General features: G+C 42.3%; 1 protein-coding gene across 2 annotated transcripts in view; it reads left to right on the top strand.

The window, feature by feature from the left end:
- The first annotated feature begins 466 nt into the window (after window positions 1–466).
- The window catches only part of N4BP2L2 (NEDD4 binding protein 2 like 2), a 114870-nt gene continuing 94974 nt past the window's right edge, over window positions 467–20362 (top strand). The window contains exons 1-2 of one of the 2 annotated variants that reach the window (XM_030563119.1): window positions 467–637; window positions 4852–6287. In XM_030563119.1, the coding sequence (XP_030418979.1) occupies window positions 4852–6287 (1436 nt within the window). In that variant the 5' untranslated portion in view covers window positions 467–637. The remainder of the gene's footprint in view (window positions 638–4851; window positions 6288–20362) is intronic. The other variant, XM_030563110.1, reaches the window with a different exon arrangement.

Here is a 20362-nt window from a genome sequence, read left to right as displayed (position 1 = left end):
ACTCAGGGAGAGGGGGCGAGAGACTGTAACACATGCAGACCCCCCACAAACAGATCATTCACAGAGAGGGAGACTGGAAACAGGGGACCTAAAAACCAAGCCCCAAACAGGAAATATCCCATCCCCACCGGGACAAGGGGAGATCTCAGCCTCCCAGTTAAGGACTCCTCCCAAAAGGGGGTCCGGACCCTAGCAGTAATGTCCCTTGCATATTCCCGCCTGTCATATCATCCCCAGTGCAGGGGTCTCCTTGTGACTCATCAATGTACAAGGAATCACCCACGTAAGAGTCACCCCACCCCACGAGAGACCTTCTCCCCAGCCCGCCCTGGTTCCGCACGTTCAAGCAGCCCCTGCCTAGGCTTCTCTACGGACCTTCTTCTCCCCTGGGTAGCCCCGCGCCTAAGCTGTGGCGCAAGGGCGGCCCGCGGGCCATTCTGGGAGTTGTAGTTCTAAGGCCGGGCCAGGCTGCACTACAAGCCCCACAACAGGCCGCGTTCGCCCCGGCGCGGCTGCTAACGCCATCTTGAGAGCGAAGAGCCATAGGAACTCCCCTCCCCGAACCGCTCGGGACTGAGCTGCTGCGAGCCGGAGGCCAGGCTAGGCCGCGGAAGGCTGTTGCTGTCTCTGCTCGGAGGTTGGTCCCTTCACCCAGCCGCGGTTGTGATGAGAGGGGGGCGGGCGGTGCCGGGCGCCTCCCCCGCGTGTGAGAGGGGGGAGGAGGGAGGGTTCTGCCGGGTAGGGAGTGGGAGCGGGAGCGGGGTGGGCCGCGCAGTGCTGGCCGGGGCCCCGTGTGAGAGAAACTGAGTCAGCAGCAACACCTCGCGCCCAGAGAGAGCCTGCTGTCTGTCTGTCCCTCTTTCTCTCTCACACATACATACAGCAGCACCCCGCGCCCAGAGAGAGCCTGCTGACACACACACACAGCAACACCCCGCGCCCAGAGAGAGCCTGCTGTCTCTCTCCCTCTCACATGCACACACGCATGCACAGCAACACTCCCTGCCCAGAGAGAGCCTGCTGTCTGTCTGTCCCTTTCTCTCTCACACATACATACAGCAACACTCCCTGCCCAGAGAGAGCCTGCTGACACACACACACAGCAACACCCCGCGCCCAGAGAGAGCCTGCTGACACACACATACATACAGCAACACCCCGCGCCCAGAGAGAGCCTGCTGTCTGTCTGTCCCTTTCTCTCTCACACATACATACAGCAACACCCCGCGCCCAGAGAGAGCCTGCTGACACACACACACAGCAACACCCCGCGCCCAGAGAGAGCCTGCTGTCTCTCTCCCTCTCACATGCACACACGCATGCACAGCAACACTCCCTGCCCAGAGAGAGCCTGCTGTCTGTCTGTCCCTTTCTCTCTCACACATACATACAGCAACACCCCGCGCCCAGAGAGAGCCTGCTGACACACACATACATACAGCAACACCCCGCGCCCAGAGAGAGCCTGCTGTCTGTCCCTCTTTCTCTCTCACACATACATACAGCAACACCCCGCGCCCAGAGAGAGCCTGCTGACACACACACACAGCAACACCCCGTGCCCAGAGAGAGCCTGCTGACACACACACACAGCAAGACCCCCCGCCCAGAGAGAGCCTGCTGTCTCTCTCCCTCTCACATGCACACACGCATGCACAGCAACACTCCCTGCCCAGAGAGAGCCTGCTGTCTGTCTGTCCCTTTCTCTCTCACACATACATACAGCAACACCCCGTGCCCAGAGAGAGCCTGCTGACACACACATACATACAGCAACACCCCCCGCCCAGAGAGAGCCTGCTGACACACACACACACAGCAAGACCCCCCCGCCCAGAGAGAGCCTGCTGACACACACACACACAGCAAGACCCCCCCCGCCCAGAGAGAGCCTGCTGACACACACACACAGCAAGACCCCCCCGCCCAGAGAGAGCCTGCTGACACACACACACAGCAAGACCCCCCCGCCCAGAGAGAGCCTGCTGACACACACACACAGCAAGACCCCCCGCCCAGAGAGAGCCTGCTGTCTCTCTCCCTCTCACATGCACACACGCATGCACAGCAACACTCCCTGCCCAGAGAGAGCCTGCTGTCGCGCGTGCACACACAGCAACACCCCCAGCCCAGACAGAGTGTGCTGTCTCTCTCCCTCTCACATGCACACACATATGCATAGCAACACTCCCTGCCCAGAGAGAGCCTGCTGTCACACACAGGCACACAGCAACACCCTCAGCCGAGACAGAGACTGCTTTCTCTCTCTCACACATACACAAACACACATACACCAACACCCCCAGCCCAGAAAGACCCTGCTGTCACACACATACAGACGGCAACACCCCCAGCCTAGAGAGAGCTTGCTGTTGCACATGCACACCAACACCGTCAGCCCAGACGGAGCCTGCTGTCTCTCTCACACACACAGCAACACCCCTACAGCACAGACAGAGCCTGCTGTCACATGCACAGCAACAACCCCCACCAGCCCTGAGAGGTTGTCACATGGACATCCGCCCAGCCCAGAAAGGTTGTCTCACACACAACAACACCCCAGACCAGAGGGAGAGTCTGTCACAGTCATGCACACGCAGCAACACCCCCTAGACCAGAGGGAGAGTCTGTCACGCACACACAGCAACGCCCCCAGACCAGAGGGAGACAGACACATATAGCAAACCCCCCTCACCCAGAGAGAGGTTGTCACACACACAACACCTCCCCCAACCCAGAGAGGGTCTGTCTTTCACACACAGGAACACCCCTCCAGCCCAGAGAGAGTGTCACATGCACAACAACACTCTTCAGCCCAGAGGAAGAGAGGCCGTCACACACACAACATCTCTAACTCTCAGAGAGAGCATGTGATGGACACACAAAACAACATGCATGCCTTCATAGAGGGAGAGACTGTGTCACGCAAACAGCAACACCCCCTACAACCCAGCCCAGAGAGAGGGGAGAGACTGCGACATACATCATAATCCCCAACTCACTGCAGAGAGAGAGACCGTCTGGTGCACACAGCAGCACTTCGCACCCCAGAGAGAGGGGCGAGACTGACACCAACACACAGTAACACTTCCCACCCAGCCCTTCCTGGAGAGAGGGGAGAGACTGATACACACAGCAACACCCCCCAACCCACTTCAGATAGGTGGGAGAGACTGTGACACACACAGAAATAGCCTGCACTCTATTCTGGAGGGAGTAACATCCTCCACTCTAGCCCTAGAGACAAGGGGAGGTAGTTTATAACACATAGCAACATTCCCCATATCATTCTTGAAGTTGAGGGTTGCGGCACGGATGACAGTTGGGGAGACAAAGGGGTGTGTGTGTGTGTGTGTGTGACAACACATATACACTAACAATATCTGCATCCCAAGAGAGGAAAGACATTTCTTCCCTTCCCTTCCTAGTCCAGTCTTATCCCCAGGGTAACTCACAACACAGAAAACAGCAAAGTTCTCTTCCCACCCCTTGAGATGGAAGAGACTAATATGTGCATAGCAAAATTATTCTTATTTCCATATTGGGGTGGGAGGGTAGAGGCTAACCTTCCTCACATACAGCAAAACTTTCTTCTGTAAATGGAAGAAGGGAATCTCACTCTCCCTGCAAATTGGAGAGTTCTCTTTTAATTTTATTATAGTTCAGTTATTGGATGCCTGTCACTTTCCAGAGTTCAGAAGTTTAATAGGTTACAGACACTAGTAGAATTAACCCTCTAGTAGGAACTTTAAACTGGAAATTGTCTGTCATCAGTCATCTTGTCTGATGCATTTCTCCCATTATTTCATGCCAAAAAAATAGCATATGTCTTGTCTTTTGAAAGGCAGTTGATATTGCATTCCATCTACTTTATACACCTCTGGAATGCCATGGAAGACCATGTATTTTTGAGTTAGGTAACTTAATATGTAGGTGACTGGATGACACTCAGAGAAGTGATAATGGTGACATTTGGAAACTACTGCCTGTCATGCTGACCAATAATAACGTCAGTTTCCTTGTACCCTTCCATCTGTTTGTATCCATATGTAGTCTCTTGTCTTGTACTTAGACTGTAAGCTCTTTGAGGAAGGGTCAATCTTTTTGTTCCCCATTTGTACAGTGGCCTTTTACAGTGAAGTCCTGATCCTTGGCTGGGGCTCATAGGTGCTATGGTAATACAACTAATAATAGATTACAGCTTTAATTTTTAAATCTGATCTAGTTTATTATTTATTAATAACCTCATCTAACAGGTGTTTGGTGGGCTATGACTTGGATTAGTCCAGTGCATATCATAGAAATTACATCACAGTGGCTCTAGGTAACATTTTGTTGGCAGTCTGAGTAGAAAGGTCAAGCATTAACTGAGCACAGACATTTGGTTATCTAATTCTTAGGGGTGATCCCAGTAGAAAAAGGATTGAAGCTTGCTGGCAACGATGTAAGTAATTGCATTGCTAATGCCCATACTGAACCTGTACTGTGGATAACTAGAGAATTCCAGTGTTCAGGCTACTGATCTAATTTATTTCTGAAGCACTAAATTCACTCTTAAAAAATAATTTAGCACAGATAGTAAATTGCTAATGTCACTGAAATACGAGAAAAGCTCTGCACCAAAATAGTTTTTATTATAAACCTACTGAAATAGGTAACTTTTGTTTAAAACCAAAACTACATTAACCTATAGTGGATGCTTTCTTTGATGAAATGAATAACTAACTTATTTTCATTGTGAGTGTAGATAAACCCTGATGTTACAAATTATAGCTCAGAATAACTTCTAGTTTTTCATAATATATTCTAAAAGTGTATGTATTGTTAATATTCTTGCTTTTTTTCTTTAAGATGCTTCATGCTGATTGTAAAGTAAGGCCTTTGGAATATGAAGATGAAATGACAATTGAACCGTGTTCTAAAAAAATTAAATCAACAGAAGAAGCTCATGATAAATCCTGTAATGATGGTTTTCAGGGATCTTTTATGAAAACAGACACTGAGAGAATTAACAAAGAATGGATACCTTTATACGTCTCTGATAACCAAGGAAAACAGGAAGTGCAGCAGAAAGAGAATGAAAATACAGATGTCTTGGAAACATCCAGTGAACAATTCCTTGGTAGTAGGCCGGGAATTATTGAGTCTACTCGTTCAACTATCATGCAGAGTGTAAATCTTCCAATAAAAGACACTGAGGTTACAGAAAATAAATGCCCATTCATTGCTGAAAAAGTAGATGAAGCTAATATTAAAGAAACTAGCAATAAATCGTTCACAGTAAATGGAGGTGAAGTAGAGGCTGAAGAACATAGTACAAGCAAAGTATTTATTGGGCCTGTTTACAGACCTGTGGAGGAGAACAAACAGGATAAAACCAGGAATTTTACTAAATTTAGCACAGGCAAAGAGAAACAAAATACTGTACTTGACAACAAAATTGACAAAGAGGAAGCAAAGAAAATACAGACTCTCTCTTGTGATGTATCAGAAATAGATGATGAATTGTGCCAATTTTATAAAGAAATTCAGCAGCTTGAAAGCGATAAAGATGAGTTAGAAGGTCACCTACAGGAAAAAGAAACTGAATCATCTCAGGAACGATTTATACCATCTCATGAGGATGAACAAGATATCTGTTACAGTAGAACACAATCATATTATGACCATGAACAATGTTTCTATAATGAACAAAGTGGCCAGAAGACAGACAGTGAACCAAAATGTTTTGACAGTGAAACCAATGGCTGGAGAAGTGAGAATCATTTTAATTGGCAAGTGGATTCTAAATTCTGGAACCATTCAATCCCTCAGTTTAGGCCTGGATGGCAGCCAACACAATCTTTCATAATACCTCAGGGTCCTCTTCTTCCTAGGTTCAACCATCATTTAGATGTTCAAACTCTTAGTTCCACACCACATCAACCAAATACTCTCCATTCTCAGAATGATGGACTTCCTCACAAGAATTATACAGGTTACCATGGAAATAGTGGCAGTACTAACAGGAACTGTCCGTTGTTTGATCAGAATAATAGTTATGCTGGTCATATTGGTATCCATAGTATGCAAGTCTCCAGAAATGGATATAGCAACCAGGATGGATGCATGAATAATGGTTTCTGTGAAACCAGAGAAGAGAGTTGGAAAGATCCTAGAACTTACCAGATAGAGGGAATACACAATTTTAATTTTCAGCAGTTTTCAGAAGACAAATTATGTAGGTCACAGAAAATACTTCTAATTTTAAGAGGTCTGCCTGGCTCAGGAAAAACAACACTGTCTCAGTAAGTATATGTTGAAATAATAATTTAAAAAAAAAAAAGTCTGCTAGGTTGTTCTTGTTTTAGGTCCTGATCCTATAAAGATTTACACAAGTAGTATTCTTGAAGTTAGTGGGACTACTCATATGTATAAGTCTTTGCAGAATTGGGGTCCTAATTGTTAAATAGTGAAGGAATATAGTAGTGAATATTGGAAATATTAGTCACTTCATTGTTAGCTGTTCTTTTGGTCTTTTTCAGTAAGAATGCTGATGATCACAGAAACCTGTTTTATATTTGTTTTAAAAATATTTTTTTTCTTCTATCCAGTGGCTCATGCATTCTGCCATGCTGACTCCTGAAACTCCAAATGCTTCTAATATGAAAGTTAGCCACTTTCTGGTCTTTCAGTTTCCTTCCTTAAAATGTCTTCTTCCAGGTCTACTGACATTAGTTCATCTAAATTAAAGTGCTCTTATATGCCATTAAAATAAACTTTAATGGGACATTATCAACTTGAAAAATCTCATATGCATGTTTTATATTTTCTATTATTTAATTTTACAAATAACACTTAAAATTATTAAAAGTGAAAGAGACTAGAGAGAGAGAGAGAGAGAGAGAGAGAGAGCGCCTCTTGTTTTTGGTATGTTTCATTTGTGCATAATTAATTTAATAAAACTTTGTTTATAGTCACTTCCACTGTTTATCCAGTGTAGTCAGTCAGTTTCCACATTTGTTGGTGAAGGCCTTTCCCACAACAAAAGGAGATAGAAAAGTTTTTTTAAAGGAACATATGCTAGTTAAACTACAGAAATTCTCAGGGACTTGAGTCTGGTAGGACCTGACATCACTTTAAATTTTTTTAAAATTATTTTAATTGACTAGTTTTCAAGTTCATAGTGTCTTACAACATTCTGTGACAATGTGCCTGTCATCACTGAGCATAGTTTATGTATCTGTCACATCTTAAAAACCTACATTAAGAGAACTTTGAGTCAGTAGTTTCACTCAATTTAATAAAATCACCAGAAACAACACTTTCCAGATGATTTAAAGGTGCTTACCCTGTTAAGTAGAGAGATATGAGGATCATATTACTGCATATTATTGCTCAGAACAAAAAAAAGGTCACTGTTGTAATAATTAGTTTTTTATTTTGATTTGTAAATCTGCTAAAACTTCCTTAAAAAAGAAAAAGAAAGTTATTAAAGGGGGAAAAAAATATTAAGCATGCTAAGTCAAGCACTCAAAAATTAGGAAATGCCAGAATTAAGTTTGTCTTAATTTGAGCCCCCTTGTACATATGCATTATGATATGGCCTTTATTTATGTGATGAAATATTGTTTTTTTCCACAGGACCTTGCCTTATTCAGGGCATAGAATAGACAGTCCTCACTTAATGAGCAGCTATTTGATATTTTGTTTCCTATGCTTTTCTTACTGTATCTTATTCAAACCTGCTCCAAAGACAGAATTGTTAATTTCTTAATACAGGTCTGTCTCATCTTACACTGGGGTTACGTTCCACAGTCAGCGCGTAAAGTGAAAATCGCGTATAGTCAAACTTATATTGAGTGTAATGGCAGGCGGAATCGCCCACACTACAAAAACAGTATTTAAATTGTTGTTTTTCTCTTTTTTTTGTTCTTGTTTTTGCCGACCGCGTAAAGCTGAAATCGCACGTGTTAAATGTGCCTAAGATGGGACAGACCTGTAGGCTTCTTATGGAATTTGATGCTGTAGTATATGTTGCTTCACAAACGTTAATTTGTTTTCACAACACCCCTATTAGATGATCTGGTTTTATTATCCCAGTGTCACATATGGGGAGCTGAGACACACACACTCTAAAGTCAAAAGTATTCACTAACTTTGGGTGCCCAACTTGAGACACCTAGGACCTGATTATTTCAGAGCACTTTATTTATATATAACTTAGTATGTTCAAAAGAGAGCTCCCAGTGATTTCATTTGCAGTTGGGAGTGCTCAGTACTTCTGTAAATTAGAGCCCAGGGTCTCAAGTCAGGCATCTAGAAAATGGACATGCAATTAGTGACCACCTGTAAAAAAGTTTGGTTTATGTGATGCTTGGCAAATCACATAAGATCTTGTTGGCAGAGACAGGGATAGAATCCAGTTCTCCAAGGCAGCATTCAGCTGCCTTAACTATGCTACAATTCTTTCTCTTCTTGCAGTTCTGTCTCGTTCACTACACACCTTTCAATTTCTGCAACAGAGTTAGAGCAGACGACAGCTTTTAGTTCACAACCTTAATTCATTCCCAGAACAAGTCCCTCCTGTGCGCTGAAAGGGGAATGGAAAAAATAGTCTGTGATCATGTAATTAAAGACTGAATCCTTAGTAACATTTTAAATGTAGATTTTTGTGTGTAATTTCCTAGCTTTTTTGAAAAACAAAGTGAAAAAACCAAAATTCTATCGTGACATCATATTAACAGCCACCTGATTCATCAGCAGGGATGGAACCTTTAGATCTACTACACCGATCTGTGCCACTTGAGCTAATGAAGTAACTGGTAGAAATAGTAGGTTATCATCTTCTTTGAAGAACAGCCCAGAGGATTTCAGAGATATGTACTGCCATCAGAGAAATGTCCAGAGGGGAATGTGGTTTAGTAGGCAAGGACTTTTCTGCTCATTTCCTCAAAGTTTGACCCCTTATGTTTATCCCCTTCAAGCTGACCCAGTCCTATCTGTTTCGCACCCCATTCCCCTCATCCAAGTCCCAGTCTCTATTCCTCAATCTCTAATCCCAAGACAAGTTTCCTGGTCACCACCTCCTGACTCTCTCTCTCTCTCTCTCAGTTTTCCCCTCCCAGTCTCCTTGTCCATCCATTTCCAGTTCCCTCAAGCCCCTTCAGCTCCTTGTTGCCAGTTTCCTTGTCTGGCCATTCCCATCCCTCTTCCTTCCCCTCTACTCCTTGTTTGATATGTCTTCCTCCCCACCCACTTTTCCTATCTCCACTGGGTCCCGGTCCCAGTTTACTTTTCTGGTCTCCTTAGCCAATCTCATTTCCCACCTCCTGCTTTTGGCTCTTTGCCCAGCCAGTCCCAATTCTCTCCCCATGCCCTGTCTCCTCATCAAATCTTTCCCCCGCACCTCCTTTTGCCCTTTCTAATGATTCCAAGTCATGTTGCCCAGCTAGTCCCAATTCCTGTTCCTCACTTTCTGCCTGGTCCACATCTAATTTAAGTTTTCTCCCCTACCCCTCTGTAAACTAGCTCCCAGACCCAACACCACATTTCCCACCTTGGCTCCTATTCCTAAGCCCTTTGCCCAGCCAATCTTTTCCCCTCTTTCCTGCTACTTGTCCCAGTTTTCTCCCTAATCCCCCCCTTCAACTCTTGTCCCCTCTGGATCTGAATCAGGCAGCTTCCTCTTCTGTACTGCCTGGGACCAAAAGCACAGGATTGACATGCTTCCTTCTCTTGCTGGCAGCAGCCCAGAGACTTTTCAGAGATTTTAGCTATGCTAGCAATATATGTGAACTGACATTTTTTTCAAAGGTTGATAACTTGTCCAAATTTGGGTTTTTATGGGGATGGCATATGGCCCTCCTTTGGCATTAAGGTTACCCCCTGCCAAATTTTAAGTCCCCGCTTCAAAGAATGGGGACGCTAGAACTTCTCAGAGAAAAGGTTGCCAGAATTGAACATGTGCAAAACGCTATATTTTTCCGTAGCTTAGTTCTCAGAATTTAGCATGACAGACACCTCTCAGAAAATTTCTTCCCAAAGTTATATAGCAACTGAAAACAAGGTTTTATAGGTCATGTAGATAGTCTAGAGAAACACAATTGAACTCTGGTCTCATGAGTCCAAGGCTAGCGTCCTAACTACTGATCAGTCCTTCTTTTATTGATTCATAGATTTTAAATCCAGAAGGGACCATTAGATAATCTACTCTGACCTGTATAACAAAGGCCATGGAACTTCACCCAGTTGCTCTTGCATTGTACTGTCAGTTTCATCTGTTAATGTGAGTCTTCAACATAGCAGCAACAGGGGGAGAAAGAGACATTTTTTAAAATAGGAAAATGTAGATTTTTTTGATAAATTTGTAAACAAGGGATTAGGAGTCAGGCCACCTAGGTTCTAGTTACAGCTGTTCTGCTGACATGATATATGATCTTATCTGTCTTCCATGGATGTAATCTTTCTAAAGAGCTTTGAGAGTTTTGAATGAATTATTAAGCATTAACATCCAATTCCTCCAGGACTTGCTCTGTGGAAGTATATGTTCAAATAATGTGTTTTATAAAGAATATCCATTATAGTGTGACATGGATCTATGTAAAAATCCAATAATTTAATATAAATCTATGAAAAATTACTTTTCCAATGACCTGGACCGTCAATTCTTAATAACATATGCACTCTTGTATTCATATACAAACTGTCAAAATTAGTCCTGTTACTCTTTAAAAGTACTAAATGTCAAGACAGATGTCATGAGGTTAAATTTGGCTTAATCTAGATTTTGTGAAAACAAGCTTTTACAAATCATTTGAACTGTTTAAATGCATTTGTAATTGTAGTTTAAAGATGTTTTTGTTGTTTATAAGGTGCTGTGAGAATGAAAAATGCTACATCTGGATAGGCAACCTATGGCCCGGGTGCCAAAGGTGGCACGTGAGCTGATTTTCAGTGGCACTCACGCTGCCTGGGTCCTGGCCACCAGGCCGGAGGGCTCTGCAGTTCAATTTAATTTTAAATGAAGCTTCTTAAACATTTTAAAAGCCTTATTCACTTTACATACAACAATAGTTTAATTCTATATTACAGACTTACAGAAAGAGACCTTCTAAAAATGTTAAAATGTATTACTGGCATGCAAAACCTTAAATTAGAGTGAATAAATGAAGATTTGGCACACCACTTCTGAAAGGTTGCCGATCCCTGTGTTACATAAATGCTAAATGTTATTAATATATTTAGTAGTGTTTGCAACCCAAACAGTGCAACATTTTATTCCTTCATGAGATCCTGCAGGTGGAATTGACTAGAAACTGACTATGAAGTTTTATGAGCAAGTTTAATTAGCAGGGAAATTTAGGATGCAAATTCTGACCTGAAACCTTTCTTGTGGACCATCATTTTTTTTAAATTGAGGTCTCTGGGTCCCCCAAGTGTAATATGGAGCTGAGTGTTATGCCTATAAAAAGTCTCAGTTATTCCTCAGAGATGATGGAAACCTATTAAGTCAAATTGCATGTTTAACTCCATGGGCTACTGAGACTGGTAGCATCCTCAGATAGCTAGACTGAGGCTTTGTTTCTACACTGCAGGATTTTGTGAACACAAGTTATGCAGATGATCAAAAACTGCTATAATTACATTGCTTTTGCATCTTGACCCAAGGCTCCTTCTTTTGGCGGAGCACATCCAAAGTTGATGCTCTAGCATCGACAGTGAGAGCAGTGCTGTGGGGTAGCTATCTCACTGTGCTACTCACCACATTCTGCAGCTAGGAGTTGTGGGAAGGTGGAGTGGATCACAGTGCATCATGAGTGGGGTCAGTGTCCCATGATGGAGTTTTTTCTGTCCCATCATTCCATGAGCTTCCAACTGCATTTTGCATCATTTTTCAACAGTCCTTGTTTACTGCGCAACTGCCATCTCTGCCTGAAAGGATGGATCCTGCACTGCTCTGTTCTGTTGTGTTCCCAGTTAATGAAAACATCATGGCTAGTCATGCAGTATATCATGAGTTCCCAATCCGAATAGGAATCCTGATCTGACCTGCTATATGTCATGAAAAGAAACAATGCCAGATTACTTTTGACATTCATGCGGCAGATGCATACAGCGGACCCTCACTATGGGGCTCAGGATACAAGCACTGAGTGGTGTGATCACATCATTATACAGGTCTGGAATGACGAGCAGTGGCTGCAGAGCTTTTGGATGTGGAAAGACACCTTCCTGGATCTGTGTGCAGTGCTCACCCCAGCACTGTGATGCAAGGACACCAAAATGAGAGCAGCCCTCTCAATGAAAATGCAAATGGCAATTGCTGTGTGGAAGTTGGCAACTCCAGACTGCTATCAGTCAGTCGCAAATCAGTTTGAAGTCGGGAAGCCCGCTGTTGGGGCTGTGTTAAGACAAGTGTGTAGGGCCATTGATTGCATCCTTCTAAGAAGGACTGTGACTTTTGGAAATGTGCATGAAATAGTGAATGGCTTTGCGACAATGGAATTCTCTAGCTGAGGTGGGGGTGATAGAACATAAAAATGGCCATACTGGATTGGACCAATGGTCTATCTAGCCCAGTCTCCTGTCTTCTGACAATGGCCAATGCCAGGTGCTTCAGAGGGAATGAACAGAACAGGTAATCATGAAGTGATCCATACCCTTTTGCCCATTCCCAGCTTCTAGCAATCAGAGGCTAGGGACACTTCAGAGCATGGTTTTGCATCCCTGCCCATCCTGGCTAATAGGTGAGTGACTCCTAGTTCTTGTGTTATGGGAAAGAGTAAATAACACTTCTTTATTTACTTTCTCCACACTAGTCATGATTTTATAGACCTCTATCGTATCCCCCCTTAGTCGTCTCTTTTCCAAGTGGAGAAGTCCCAGTCTTATTCATCCTGATACGGACGCCATTCGATACCCCTAATAATTTTTGTTGCCCTTTTCTGAACCTTTTCCAAGTCCAATATATGTTTTTTGAGATGAGGCGACCACATCTGCACACAGTATTCAAGATATGGATGTGCCATGGATTTATATAGAGGTAATATATTTTCTATCTTATTAGCTATCCCTTTCTTAATGATTCCCAACATTCTGTTCACTTTTTTGACTGCTACTGTACACTGAGTGAATGTTTTCATAAAACTATCCACAATAACTCCAAGATCTCTTTCTTGAGTGGTAACAGCTAATTTAGACCCCATCATTTTATATGTATAGTTGGGATTATGTTTTCCAGTGTGCATTACTTTGTATTTATCAGCCATAAACTTCATCTGCCATTTTGTTGCCCAGTCACCCAGTGAAGGGCAGTCTCCTAATGTAGGTTCTTACATCTGTGTGTAACTCCAGATGTCATTTTGGAAGCTGTCCGAATGGGTATAGTGAATGAAGTACTGAGATGGGCCAGGAAGATGCAAGGAATATGTGAGAGGAGTTTGGGCAGGGCATGGAAAGCAGTTCTGTATGGGCTGTAGGGACGGGGGTGAACACTCACGTATTCTGCCTGCAGTGCGATTAGGGACTTCAGTATTTCCGTTTGCTCCTCCATCACTTTTATCATCTGCTTCTGGCCCACTAAAATTCGTTCCTGGCTCTTCTTCCTCTCTTACCTATCTATTATATTATTTTAATTTACAGTCTCTCTCCATGCCCCGTGTTCTTGTTTTTTGGCATCTGAGGACTGGAGCACCTCTTGAAACACCTTGCTCCACCTTGGTTGTTTCCTTATCTGGCAGAGGCATTTCACTGATGTGTAGGGGGTTCCCCGGAAAGCCACATCTACAGAAGCACAAGAAACAGTAAATTGTAGTATGATTGTTAGTTCATTGAATCATTATAATAAAATACACCTCTTTCTCGCTGTTCCTTGGCAAGCATGCAGCTTGGCAAAAGCCCTAAAGATGGTGAGTTTGGCCTAGGGTGTGTGTGCTCAAGATGGGGAAAAGGGTCTTAGTGGTTTTCTAAGGGGATCACTGCAAGTGACTAGAGACAAAACTGTAAATTAAGCTACCGTTTTCTACAGGCGTGGGTCATTGAGGCCGATATCTCACTCTGAGGGTGTGCTGGAGATTTACCCTTGCATTCTTGCTTGTCTGCGGCCTCTGACTGGGTCCCTCTGCTGCTCGCCTGCTTGGGTCCCTGTACAAGTGATTACCAATAAACGTGGGAAATTTTCCTACAATGGGGGAAGGAAAAAACAGCTCTGCCAAGGAGCCTTCAGCAGATGATTGGTGAGTACCTCCAGGAAAGTTTCCTAGAGATCTCTCTGGAGAATTCCCGTGAAATCTCAGCATGCATTAACACACCATTCCACCCCACGGCATAGCTGCATAGGGGAATGTGAAGCATACGCAAACACAGCTAGTCTTCTACATATCTATCCCTTAATCCACTTCTAGCATATAACAAAGCAAAGGACAGTTCTACTTCATATGAGCAAGCAACATCAACTCAAAAAGATCACTCTCCTCTGTGTGTGCCAGAGAAAAAGTGCTGGACTGGCTTGAACACTCCTGGGTTGAGAAGAGATCCTGGCTCACCACGTACTGGATGACCCTGTCACCTGTCCCATCTAATCCTCCAACTCAACCTTTTCATCCACCAGTTCATCCTCGGGGTTCATTCCATTGTCTACTGTCTCCACCTACCCCTGAAGTATCCACAGGGCTCTTGGTGGTGGAGATGGGGTCACTGCCAAGGATAGCGTCCAGCTCCTTATGGAATTAGCAAGTCTTTGGCACAGCGCCAGAGTGACAGTTTGATCCCTTGTCTACTGGTATGCCTGCTTCAGCTCCTTTATATTCGCACAGCATTGCTGCGTGTCCCATTTGTACCCTCTATCCAACATGCTATAAGAAATCTGACCATAGGTTTTGAAGTTCCTACAGCTGGAGTGGAGCTGGAACTGCACAGCCTCCTTTTTCGACAGAGCCAGCAGATCCAGCACTCAGGTGTGTGACAAGCAGGGGAGCATTTGCTGCATAGAGCTGCCATGGTCAGCTGGGAAGATGTGATGTGACCCTCCATGCCAAGGAAATCGGAAGTGGAATTTCAAAATTCCTGGGCCTTTAAAGGGGGAGGGTCTGATGCCTGGTCTGGTGCAGGGAAAAGAGTTCTAACTGCTCCTGGAGGTTATTTACAGCGACATAACCAAGCATAGTGTCTACAATGACACTTTGTCAATCTGCCACAAAAAGCTCTATGTCTCTCGCCAAGGTAGTTTTATTCTCTCAGCAAAGCAGGAGAGTTTTGTCAGCAGAAGGAGCCATTGTAGTGTGTACATCTCCACTGTTTTCCTGACGAAAGCTGACATTTGTCAACAGAAGTCTGTAGTGTAGACAATTCCTGAGAGTAGCAGTAAGATAATGAAAGGGTAAGAATAAGAGACAAGGAAGTAGCTAAAATTTGTAGCTCAGTTTTAAGTATATTTTGTTTTTGCTTCTGTTTCTATTTAAGCATTGGCTCTTTAATATTTGTTTGTTGTTGTTTCATGCCTGTTGCAAGTTACATATTTTTATTTTTGTATTCCTTTACTTACCTTAGTAATAGATTAGTTTATTACTAAATGTTATCTTTTAATCTCAGACCTGAGCCGTTCTTTTTAGGTGACAAATCTGAGGAACTGTCCCAGATTGAGGTGTCAGTTGAGGAGTTTTTGGAACAAATTGATAAATTAAACAGTAATAAGTCACCAGGATCAGATAGTATTCACCAAGAGTTTTGAAGGAACTCAGATGTGAAATTGCAGAATTATTAACTGTGGTATGAAACCTACATTTAGATCAGCTTCTGTACCTGATGACTGGAGGATAGCTAATTTTTTTTAAAAAGGCTCCAGGGTCAATCCTGGACTTACAGATCAGTAACCCTAATTACAGAACCAGGCAAATTAGTTGAAATTTTACTAAAGAACAGAATTATTAGACACATAGATGAACACAGTTTGTTGGCGAAGAGTCAACATGGCTTTTGTAAAAGGGAAATCATGCTTCATCAGTCTACTAGAATTCTTTGAGGGAGTTAAGAAGCATGTGGACATTGGTGACCCAGTGGATATAGTGTACTTAAACTCTCAGAAACCGTTTGATAAGGTTCCTCACCAAAGGCTCTTAAGCAAAGTAAGCTGTCATGGCATAAGAGGGAAGGTGGTCTCATGGATCACTAACTGGTTAAAAGATAGGAAACAAAGGGCAGAAAAAAATGGTCAGTTTTCAGAAATGGGAGAGGTAAAAAGTGGTGTCCCCCAGGCGTCTGTACTGAGAGCAGTGCTATTCAACATATTAATAAATTATCTGAAAAAAGGGATAAACCATGAGATGGAAAAATTTGCAGATGAAACAAAATTATTTAAGATCGTTAAGTCCAAACAGACTGAAAAGTAATGTATATTGAAAAACATAATCCCAACTATACATACAAAATGATGGGGTCAAAATTAGCCCTTAACACTCAAAAAAGAAATGTTGGAGTCATTGTGGATAGTTCTCTGAAAACATCTGCTCAATGTGGAACAGCATTAAAAAAAGCCAACAGAACGTTAGGAACCATTAGGAAATGGATAGAAAATAAGACAGAAAATATCATAGTGCTTCTGTAAGAAACCACGATATGCCCACATCTTGAATACTGCGTGCAGAAGTGGTCACTCCATCTCAAAAAAGATATATTGGAATTGGAAAAGGTACAGAAAAGGGCAACAAAAATTATTAGGGGGTATGGAACAGCTTCCATATGAGGAAAGATTAAAAAGATTGGGACTTTTCAGCTTGGAAAAAAGACGAGTAAGAGGGGATATGATAGAGGTTTATAAAATATTGTCTGGTGTGGAGAAAGTGAATAAAGAAATATTTACGTCGTCACATAACACAAGAACTAGGGGTCACCCAATGAAATTAATAGGAAGCAGGTATAAAACTAACATAATGAAGTATTTCTTCACACAACACACAGTGAATATGTGGAACTCATTGCCAGGGAATGTTATGAAAGCCAAAACTATAACAGGGTTAAAAAACAACTGGCTAGATTCATGGAGGATAGGTTCATCAGTGGCTATTAGCTAAGATGGTCAGGGATTCAACTCCATACTCTAGATGTCCCTAGCCGCTGATTGCTAGAAACTGGGAATGGATGACAGGAGATGGATCACTTGATGATAACATGTTCTGTTCATTCACTCTGAAGTACCTGGCATTGGCCATTGTCAGCAGACAGGATACTGGGGTAGATGGACCATTGATTAGATCCAGTATAGCCATTCTGATGTTCTTAGGTCTCCAAGGTTATTTAAGTCAGTCCCCTTGCAAAATGCATCTTTCAGTATTTTAAACCTACTTTAATATTATATGAAGTTTTAATTAAATATTTTAATTAGGGCTGTGAAGCAATGATTAATCGGCCCGATTTAAAAAAATTGCGCTGTTAAACAGTAATAATATACCATTTATTTAAATATTTTTGGATGTTTTCTACATTTTCAAATATTGATTTCTATTACAACACAGAATACAAAGTGTATAATGCTCACCTTATATTTATTTTTATTACAAATATTTGCACTGTAAAAAACAAAAGAAATAGTATTTTTCAGTTCACCTAATACAAGTCCTGTAGTGCAGTCTCTTTATCATGAAAGTTGAACTTGCAAATGTAGAAAAAAATACATTAAAAAATAAAACAATGTAAAATTTTAGAGCCTACAAGTCCGATCAGTCCTACTTCTTGTTCAGCCAATTGCTCAGACAAACAAGTTTGTTTACATTTGCAGAAGGTAATGCCTCCCACTTGTTGTTTACAATGTCACCTGAAATTGAGAACAGGTGTTTGCATGGCACTGTTGTAGATGGTGTCACAAGATATTTGCGTGCCAGATATTTACGTGCTAAAGATTTCTATGTTCCTTCTTGCTTCAACCACCTTTCCAGAGGCCTTCATCCATGCTGATGATGGGTTCTACTCGATAACAACAATCCAAAGCAGTGTGGACTGAAGCATATTCATTTTCATGATTTGAATCAGATGCCATCAGCAGAAGATTGATTTTCTTTTTTGGTGGTTTGGGTTCTGTAGTTTCCACATCAGAATGTTGTTCTTTTAAGACTTCTGAAAGCATGTTCCACATCTCATTCCTCTCTGATTTTGAAAGGCAGTTCAGATTCTTAAACCTTGGGTCGAGTACTGTAGATACCTCTAGAAATTTCACACTAGTACCTTCTTTGTAATCTGTCAGATTTGCAGTGAAAGTGTTCTTAAAATGAGCAACGTGCTGGGTCATCATCTGAGACTGATGTAACATGAAATATATGGCAGAATGCGGGTAAAACAGAGCAGGCGACATATAATTTTCCCCCAGGGAGTTCTATCACAGATGTAATTAACGCATTGTTTTTTTTAACAAGCATCATTAGCATGGAAGCATGTCCTCTGGAAAGGTGGCCAAAGCATGAAGAGGCATATGAATGTTTAGCGCACTTGGCACGTAAAGACCTTGCGATGCTGGCTACAACAGTGTCATGCGAATGCCTGTTTTCACTTTCAGGTGACATTACAATTAAGAAGTGGGCAGCATTATCTCCCATAAATGTAAGAAAATTTGTTTCTCTTAGCGATTGGCTGAACAAGAAGTAGGACTGAGTGGACTTGTAGGCTGTAAAGTTTTACATTGTTTTGTTTTTGAGTGCAATTACGTAAAAAAAAAATCTACGTTTTTGTAGTTTGCACTTTCATGACAAAGAGATCGCACTGCCGTACTTGTATGAGGTGAATTGAAAATTGACCAGGACAGTGATATTGACAATGAAACTCTAAGGGAGATTAGAGAGGCTATCAAAATAAATAACTCAATAATATTGGGGGATTTCAGTTATCCCCATATTGACTGGGTATATGTCATGTCAGGATGAAAGGCAGAGACAACATTTCTTGATACTTTAAATGACTGCTTCTTGGAGCAGCTGGTACAGATTCCACAAAGGGAGAGGCAATTCTTGATTTAGTCAGGAGTGGACCGTAGCATCTGGTCCAAGAGGTAACTATAACAGGACCGCTATTTCCAAGTGACCATAATATAATAACATTTAACATCCTGTGGTGGGAAGAACATCTCAACAGACCAACACTGTGACATTTAATTTCAGAAAGGGGGAACTATGCAAAAATGAGGAGGTTAGTTAAACAGAAATTAAAAGGTACAGTGCTAGAGTGAAATCCCTGCAAGCTGCATGAACACTTTTCAAAGACACCATAATAGAGGCCTAACTTCAGTGTATACCCCAAATTAAAAAAACAGTAAAAGAACTAAAAAGAGCCAACCGGTGTCTTAACAACCAGGTACAAGCAGCAGTGAGAGACAAAAAGGCATCTTTTAAAAAGTACACCAATATTTAAAAAGGGCTCTAGAGGTGATACGGCAATTACAGACCGGTAAGTCACATCAGTAGTGGGCAAATTAGTTGAAACTGTAGTAAAGAGTGAAATTGTTTGACGCATAGAAGAACCAAAATTGTTGGGCAAAGGTCAACATGGTTTCTGTAAAGGGAAATCCATGTCTTACTAATCTATTAGAGTTCTTTGAAGGGGTCAGCAAACATGGACAAGGGGGATCCAGTGGACATAGTGTACTTAGATTTCCAGAAGGCCTTTGACAAGGTCCCTCACCAAAGGCTCTTACATAAATTAAGTTGTTATGGGATAAGATCCTTTCATGGATTGAGAACTGGTTAAAAGACAGGGAACAAAGGGTAGAAATAAATGGTAAATTTTCAGAATGGAGAGGGGGAGTTAGTGGTGTTCCCCAAGGGTCAGTCCTAAGTCCAATCCTATTAAACTTATTCATAAATGGTCTGCAGAAAGGGGTAAACAGTGAGGTGGCAAAGTGTGCAGATGTTACTAAATGGCTCAAGATAGTTAAGACCAAAGTAGACTGTGAAGAACTTCAAAAAAATCTCACAAAGCTAAGTGATTGGGCAACAAAATGGCAAATGAAATTTAATGTGGATAAATATGAAGTAATGCACGTTGAAAAAAATAACCCCAACTATACATACAATACGATGGGGGCTAATTTAGCTATAACTAATCTGGAAAGAGATCTTCGAGTCATTGTGAATAGTTCTCTGAAGACGTCCACACAGTGTGCAGCGGCAGTCAAAAAAGCAAACAGGATGTTAGGAATCATTAAAAAAGGGATAGAGAATAAGACTGAGAATATCTTATTGTCCTTATACGAATCCATGGTACGCCCACATCTTGAATACTGCGTACAGATGTGGTCTCTTCATCTCAAAAAAGATATACTGGCATTGGAAAAGGTTCAGAGAAGGGCAACTAAAATGATTAGGGGTTTGGAATGGGTCCCATATGAGGAGATTAAAGCGGC

Source organism: Gopherus evgoodei, chromosome 1, assembly GCF_007399415.2.
Source record: "Gopherus evgoodei ecotype Sinaloan lineage chromosome 1, rGopEvg1_v1.p, whole genome shotgun sequence".
Lineage (NCBI taxonomy): Eukaryota > Metazoa > Chordata > Testudines > Testudinidae > Gopherus > Gopherus evgoodei.
This window is presented reverse-complemented; position numbering and strand designations above follow the sequence as displayed.